This window comes from Temnothorax curvispinosus, unplaced genomic scaffold (assembly GCF_003070985.1).
Source record: "Temnothorax curvispinosus isolate PA1 unplaced genomic scaffold, ASM307098v1 QBEX01001205.1, whole genome shotgun sequence".
NCBI classification, from domain to species: domain Eukaryota; kingdom Metazoa; phylum Arthropoda; class Insecta; order Hymenoptera; family Formicidae; genus Temnothorax; species Temnothorax curvispinosus.
In genome coordinates, this window is record NW_020210985.1 from 1 (window position 1) to 8120 (window position 8120).

Here is an 8120-nt window from a genome sequence, read left to right on the forward strand (position 1 = left end):
CTCACTCTCGCTCCGTCTCTTTCTATCTCTCTTGCTCTTGCTGTGCGTTTGTTCCTCCTCTCTTTTACGTGCTCTACCATTCTTCTTTTCTTCTTTCGTCTTCTCTCACTTGCTCACACGCGCTTGCTGTCTCTCGTTTCCCCTTCCGCGCTCCTTCTCGCATCGTCCAGCGCCCCTCATCCCTCCCCTTTTCTCCGTTCTATAAGTCTTTTTCTATCCTTTCAGGTTTGTTCCCCTTAGAGTAAAAATCGTGTCTTTTTAACAACACGCGATTCTCTCGATCCATAGCGTCGTACGCCGGTTTTCGCCATCCGCGAAGCGTAACCTCTCTCGCGCCACCGAGATGGATCATTGAAGCCGTCTCTCTCTCTTTCGTCGTGCCTCGTATTTCGTCGTTCTTGTCGTTGTCATCGCTATCGTTCGTGGTCGGTCTCACACGCCACTTTGCTTCGCCGTACGAACTCGTCATTACTATGTGGTGGCGACGTATGCCTTACTCTCGATAACGGTTGAATCGCACAGGCGCTCCTTGCGACTAAAGTCCGTCACTATTTGGTTCGTTGCATTGTTTCTCTTCTCTTGGCTGTTCTCGCCACTCGGCCAGCTTGCAGGCTATTTTACATTTACAGGGCCTGTTCTCTGCTTTCAGATGTCTGCTGGGTCACAAATTCAGATGGCACCCCAAACAACCGTAAACTCTGGTCAGACAGTTCATAGTCAAGACTCGAACATGAGCACTGGTAAGTTCGATTTATTCGCTTAGAGATTGATACACAAATAGCAGAAATCCTGCTAGAAATGTCTGATTACTCTCTGCACGTCCTGGTCCTTTGAGCAACTTGCTTGCCTCGAGGATAAAGTTTTGTGCATCTGAGAAAGTTTTTTGAATGTGATTATTTGAAATCAACGTTAAAGTTTAAAGATATCTTCATTCTGACAATTGATTGTAATTCTGCAGGCTCATCGCATAGTGATAAGGAGGTGGATGCAAACACTCCAGAAAAAGTACCACGGACTACTTCTGAGAGGAAAAGAAAGCGTAAAGCTGACGATGGAGGTGGAGGTGTCGCAGGTGGCTCTGTAGCTAGTAAAGGCGCTAGATCAGTTGCTGCTCTTGATAATAAGAAGATCAATGAGTATTTTCCAAAGCATCATCTGGGTAATAGTCCTATTCGGCATGGTGGAGCCAAGAGTCCCTCCCCTCAACAGGGTTATCCTATGGTAAGATTAAGCATTAAGATTACAAGAATTATCTCAACTATAGCTTTATGACGCCTACATAACATATGTTTTCTTGCTAACAGTATCCGCCATCACCTCAACAGTTACTCTCGCCACAAGTAACAACACCTAATTCTTCGGTGGCGGAATTCTCTTCGTTGATGCAGCCACCAAGACCTCATCCTCAACCTCCACCACCTCCACCACCAGCTTCGTCGCAACCTGCAGGCTCAATGGTCAGCAAGCAGGTGCAGGTAAGGCCTACCAACCTCAATAGGACAAGCCAGGTCAGGCAAGCGAAGACTAACACCCCAAATGTAAGCAAAATTCGGTAATATCTGCAAACATTTTATAAGAAATGACCCATAATTTATATTAATATCTCTACTGCAATAGCCGGAAGTTTTGCGATAGGGATATGTAAGCGTCTTTCATTATTAGTCTGACAAAATATAACAGTTCTGCCATTGTACAATAAGCAGATAACAGCCAAGCTGTCATTGTTATTCTCAATCAACGATTGAAGAAATGTACTGATAAAGATATTGTCTAATAAAGATTTATTATTACCTTCAAAGATTTGTCTTTAGTTAATTTTTTGCACAGAAACAAAATGATAAGAGCAATAAAACTGGAAACAGAATAATATATTATTATTACAAAATTTAATTTTTTGTACCTAAGAATATTTTTTGTAACATTCTGTTTATTCATGTGAAATGTAGATAGATCTTTTATATGCCTACGATTGTGATCTCACGATGGGCATTTCTTGTCAAATGTTTGCAGTAAAATCAGCTAATTTTTTGGCAAATTGTAGCACTGTATACATTTGTTATTGTACAAATACAGGCTATCTTGTAGTGCCGTTGTGAGATATTTGTCTTAAGGATTTGACTACTGTCGAAAATAAAAAATTCTACTATTGCTCGAGCACAAACGAGCATTATTAAAGACATATTTTATTACTTTAATATATCGCACCTTTATTTCTTAGGATTCATTGAATATTGCATTTGAGTTCTAAGAAGTCCAATATTGTTTGACTGTTCCAGGATAAAATCTATTAAAAATTTTATTGGGGTTTTACACATATATAGACATTTGTATGAGAGCATTTTATACATGCGTACATTTTTGGTGTTTTTCTTGTTGCCTATGTGACCTTCAGTTTCATCAGTGTTTGTTCATGTTGCCTAAGTTTTGCTCAGTAGTTTATTTTCTACAAAAAGAAAGTCATGTGTTGTGAAATATAGAAATGATTACGTTATGTAATTATAAACAGATAGTTGTTAGAACACCAAACATAGACGTCGTATCTATGCAACTTTGTTTATACTTAAATTGTCTCTTACATTATACTCTTTCTGCATGTAGCAAGGTATCCAGTATTTTCGAGCAATGCTGACAAATGTATCAGATGTTACGGTAACATACTTCATTTATCGTAAAATTATACAAATTGCATTCCAGACAGAACTTACTTGCCAGAGGATACAGGAATTTGAAACCCAAGCCTCTTCAGACTTAGAACTACGTAATAATAAAATTGACGAGTTAAATAGGGTAAGTGCAATCGCGATTATGGAAGTTAGCTTATGCAAATCCTATCATTCTTACTTTAGATTGAATTACGCATAATATAAATATTATATAGGCGAGCTATGCTGTGTATCTTGACGATTGCAAATTAATCTAGATCTGTTCTTTGAACTTTTCAGACAACGGACGAACTTAGGCATCAAATGGCTAATCAACAGAAAGTGATTGAGCAGCACAAATCACATATAAATAAGTGTATAGACGTTGTAAAGAAGTTATTAAAAGAAAAATCAAACATAGAAAAAAAGGAGGCTAGGCAGAAGTGTATGCAAAATAGACTGAGGTTGGGCCAGTTTGTGACGCAAAGGGTAGGCGCGACATTTCAAGAGAACTGGACTGACGGTTACGCATTTCACGAGCTTGCGCGACGGCAAGAGGAGATAGCAACAGAGCGGGAAGAGATCGACAAGCAGAAGAAGCTGCTGCTCAAGAAGAGGCCGTCAAACAGCGAGACCGGCAGGAAACGTAGTCAACCGCAACCTTCCTTGCATAACGGCACTGAGGCGACATTTTTGAAACCAGATGCAGTACCTGGGTCGTATACGTGGCAGGAGTATTATGAAGCTGATGAAATACTTAAGGTACCATGACGCGATCATATTTTCCTTAGATATCCGATTTTTCTCCATTCTTAAGCGATAATGTGTTCTCAGTTGAGGCAAAGCGCGTTGAAAAAGGAAGACGCGGACTTGCAACTAGAAATGGAAAAACTCGAGAGGGAACGGAATTTACACATCAGAGAGTTAAAGCGTATTCACAACGAGGACCAATCGAGATTTAACTCTCATCCTGTTCTGAATGAGCGTTACCTCTTATTAATGTTATTAGGAAAAGGCGGTTTCAGTGAAGTGCATAAGGTAACGAAACATTCAAATTCCATCTATTGTTTTCGTTAACTGTATAAAAATTTACATAAACATAAATATACATATTTTATTTACTTGCTCTTATCTGTGTCACGTTTTTTTCTCGCCTTATAGGCATTTGACTTAAAAGAGCAACGGTACGTGGCTTGTAAGGTGCATCAATTAAATAAAGACTGGAAAGAAGATAAGAAGGCTAATTATATAAAGTAAGTTTCTTTAAATTTTTACTCCTATCGATATTAACTTGTTGATTATAATCGATAGTGTAGAGATGCTTTAATAACGACACGTTCTTGTTCTTCTTAAGAAGGGTGTTCTACCTATTCTTTTTTGTTACAACAGGCATGCATTGCGAGAATATAATATACACAAAGCATTGGATCATCCTCGAGTCGTAAAATTGTACGATGTATTTGAAATTGATGCCAATTCCTTTTGTACTGTTCTGGAATATTGTGATGGCCATGATTTAGATTTTTACCTCAAGCAGGTAAGCGTTTAATAATCGTTTCACATTCCTTTAATGGTAGCCGTAATATGTTTTTATTATTTTCAAACTATGTCTTCATTTCATTGCAGCATAAGACTATACCTGAAAGAGAAGCGAGATCTATTGTTATGCAAGTCGTATCGGCATTAAAGTACCTCAATGAAATAAAACCTCCAGTCATACATTATGACCTGAAGCCAGGTAAATATTATTATCTAATCATTTATTTTCGCGAATGTAAAGCCCCTTGCACAATGCCAGGCAACAGGCAATAGGAACAAGGAATAGAAATCAGCAATCATGTATAAATGCAGAATAAACAGTGACACAGGCAATAGACACAGAGTTTCCATCACGTTGGAAATTCTGTGCCTATTGCCTGTTGCCAACTAATCATAGCATTCGAATTTTTTAGGTTGTAATTAACGATTTTTTTGTTATTTCCTGTTCTTATTGCCTGTTGCCTGGCATTGTACAATGGGGTTTATAGTCATTCCCGAGGAATTTTATATCGAAGAAGATTATTTTTGTACGCAAGTGAGTATGATTTTATTGTTTGCTGCTCCTATTTGCAGGTAACATTTTATTAACCGAAGGCAACGTGTGCGGTGAAATAAAAATCACTGACTTCGGGTTGAGTAAAGTCATGGATGAGGAAAATTATAATCCAGATCACGGAATGGATCTAACGTCCCAAGGAGCGGGTACTTATTGGTACGTATCTCTCCTCTCGAATTATATTGTCATGTTAAGGAGGTTCGCCTATTAGTTGAAAGTCAACTTAGAGTCTTAATTTGTTTATATGATTTACATAAACACTTTATACAAATAATCTCAAAAGTTGAGCAATATTGACCGTATAGTTTTTTTGTAATATTATTCAGAAATTGACTACTTTGAGCTTATCGCCTCATGAGAAACGGTCGCTCTGAAGGTAAATGATCATTAGTACACTTAGCCAACTTAGGACTTTGAAAAACTAGCATTTGACAGATGAAACATCAAGGATTGCATAAAAACTTTAAAAATAGGATTTTACCGTGTGGGTTTAAAGCTTTATTGTCACAAAGTTTACTTTTACCTCGTGGATCGAATTAGTAATGTCAGACGTTGCCATTGGCAACGCAACAGCTGATGCGAACCCAACCTCACAAACAGTGTTTAACCACTAATTATGAATCCACGACACGCAATCATCAATGTATATCATTTCGAGTCTTTAGTATTCTCTGACAATTGTTCATATAGGTTTCTATAAATTATTTGTGATTTTTCTTTTACTTTATAATGTTAGATAATAAGTACCTGACAACGATTCTCGAGTCGTTGACACTGATACTTCGGCATATATTTGTTAATATTCTATATACTTCGGCATATATTTGTTAATTTTCTATATACTAATAATTTACGAAGCATATAACACGTAACTAGCATCTACAATTCATTATACTGCATATTGCATATAATTCGGAATTGCTGTAATGACATTATTATTCAATCGCATTTTTGACTCCAAAGTAGTAGGTGAACCTCCTTAAGGTTCCTAGTCCCTGAGACGAGAACCCCGCGTTGATGGTGGTGACGTAGTCGTAGCGGTAGAAATAAAAACTGTCCAATGGAGAATGCTGTCCTCTGTAACATGTTGACAACCCTATTTTGTCGTGCGTGCAATTTCTTTTTAATTCGCTCTGTACTTGTGTTATAATGTCAAACGTATTCGTGAAACTCATACAATTGACCGAAAAGTAAGATTTGCAAGGAATACATATGCGGAGAAACATTATCCACTCTTTTCGATAGTCGTCAAACGACTTGTTTTCCCGTATATTTAGGCTTCGTTTTATGGTTGTTTGTTTATTATCGAAGGAAAAGGATAATTTTCGGTCAATTTTGGAAGTGTTCTAAAACGATCTATAGTGATTTTTTTTTTATCGAAATGTCTTTATTTTTGAGAATGGCACACACGACAAAATAGGGTCATTTCTCGTCTCGATAACGAGAATTCAATATGGCCGCGATGACTACCCAGGAGTCATAATCATTAATTTTTAGTGGAGATAACAAACTTGTACTTTTGTACTTATTACAGGTATCTGCCTCCTGAATGCTTCGTCATTGGCAAAAATCCTCCTAAAATATCGTCTAAGGTTGACGTATGGAGCGTAGGAGTTATATTTTATCAATGTTTATACGGTAAAAAGGTAGCTATCGCGATATATCTATCACGAAATTTTGCTTATCGCGAATATAATTAAAACGTGCGCATTAAAAAAAATATTTTTGCAGCCTTTCGGTCACAATCAATCGCAAGCCACCATTTTAGAGGAGAATACGATACTAAAAGCCACTGAAGTCCAGTTCGCGAATAAACCAACCGTCAGCAACGAAGCAAAGGTAACTATCGCCAATGAGAAAGATGAGAATCGATGTTGCGAGCTATTTTGTGATGCGACGATTTGCTGTTGCAGAGTTTCATAAGAAGTTGCCTAGCGTATAGGAAGGAGGAGCGTATAGACGTACTGACACTAGCTAGACATGAATACCTGCAACCCCCAGTGCCAAAACATGGCCGCCAAGCGAACAGCCAGCAGCAGCAACAACAACAACAGATACAGCAGCAGCAGCAGAGCTCGTTCAATATCGGCATGTTTAGTGGTATGAATGCGTCGAGCAGTTCGTAGTGGAGAGGAAGGACTAAGGACAAAATCCTCGATATATACCAATACATGCCAAATCTTGAGCGCTCGGACTGTGTACACCATCTCATCTTAGGGAAATAACGATTGCTATAACCAATTGTAAATACTAAAACCGGATACTATCATCGTCACCACTTACCATCATCACCACTACTACCACCACCACCACCACTACCACCTATCACCATCACCACCACAATTATTACCACATTTACCACGGCCATCACCACACCATCACAACTATACTTACAGGATCAACTACATAGGACATTGCAAGAGAGATGCGAGACTGGTCACCCGCAAGTCCAGGAGCTTGCGTCTTTCTACAAACCACGCCACATTATTCAGCATGACAAGAAACAATGTTGTGTTCGTAAATATTCAATTGTATTATCGTTCCTTGTATCAAACAGTGCGATGACTTGATAATAGTGTTTAAAAGAGAGCGAGAGAGAACGAACGAGCGTGTGAACGAGAAAATAACATGTGATAAGTCATTACGAGATAAAAGTGACGTCTAGAATAAGAGGGAAGGGGGGGAAATAGGAGTATATGTGTGAGAGAGAGAAAGAGAGAGAGCAAGTAAAACAAATAAAACGAATAAAATGAAAATGAAAATTTTTTTGATGGAAGTAAAGTCGATGAGATAAAAAGAGCAACGAAGAACAGGAGAAAAAAAGAGGAAGAAGTCGAGAAAAGCAATCGACGCAATCACTTTCAACAGAGATGACGTTTCTCTCTCCTGGCGTTTTAGTGTGCGTGAGCGAACGTTAGAGGATTGTTAAAATTAGCGTGAGTGTATATATTTATACTATATATATAAATATATATATATATATATAAACTAATAAATTCGACATAATATATATATATATATATGGTGTAAAAAGGACAAGCATTGACAGTGGGAAGCAACTGTGGTGGCTCTATCCTCGCATGACCTCCGGCGCCGGTACCGGCATTCCATGAATGCTCGGCCTGTGCATCATGTTACTTTATTCGAATATTAACATTATTACTTGTATCATGATTAATAACGGTTAACACACGCGCATCCATGCCCACAAAACATGTACACCGACACGAGTACACGAAGGAGATTTGATTGGTTGTTCCTATTTTGAGACGAGAGTGGGCTTTATCTATAATGCCGGAACGATAGTCCGATAGAGAGCGAAGTGAAAATCGCATAGAGAGAACGAGAGAGAGCGAGCGCGTGCGTGCGTGCGTGCGTGCGTG

General features: G+C 38.4%; 1 protein-coding gene across 3 annotated transcripts; it reads left to right on the plus strand.

Moving 5' to 3' along the window:
• The first annotated feature begins 34 nt into the window (after positions 1–34).
• LOC112461422 (serine/threonine-protein kinase tousled-like 2) lies at positions 35–8114 on the plus strand. Of its 3 annotated transcripts, XR_003041553.1 has the most exons (15): positions 35–555; positions 650–740; positions 959–1221; positions 1305–1538; positions 2695–2787; positions 2943–3404; positions 3477–3680; positions 3804–3895; positions 4032–4179; positions 4269–4380; positions 4755–4893; positions 6272–6383; positions 6469–6576; positions 6651–6980; positions 7134–8114. XR_003041553.1 is itself a non-coding variant. In XM_025026667.1 (14 exons), the coding sequence occupies exons 2-14, from the start codon at positions 650–652 to the stop codon at positions 6861–6863; spliced, it is 2271 nt and encodes a 756-aa protein (XP_024882435.1). In that variant the 5' UTR covers positions 35–555; the 3' UTR covers positions 6864–8114. The 3 variants fall into 3 exon arrangements, 2 of the variants coding, with proteins under 2 accessions (XP_024882435.1, XP_024882442.1); XM_025026667.1 differs by having other exon boundaries at positions 6651–8114; XM_025026674.1 differs by having other exon boundaries at positions 1305–1475; positions 6651–8114.
• The last annotated feature ends 6 nt before the right edge of the window (positions 8115–8120 follow it).

Bases quoted from the DNA above. Each gene is read 5' to 3' on its own strand.
- LOC112461422 (XM_025026667.1), top strand. From the start codon at position 650: ATGTCTGCTGGGTCACAAATTCAGATGGCACCCCAAACAACCGTAAAC. The intron at 741-958 runs GTAAGTTCGATT...GTAATTCTGCAG, and splicing joins AGACTCGAACATGAGCACTG to GCTCATCGCATAGTGATAAG. The intron at 4,894-6,271 runs GTACGTATCTCT...TACTTATTACAG, and splicing joins CAAGGAGCGGGTACTTATTG to GTATCTGCCTCCTGAATGCT.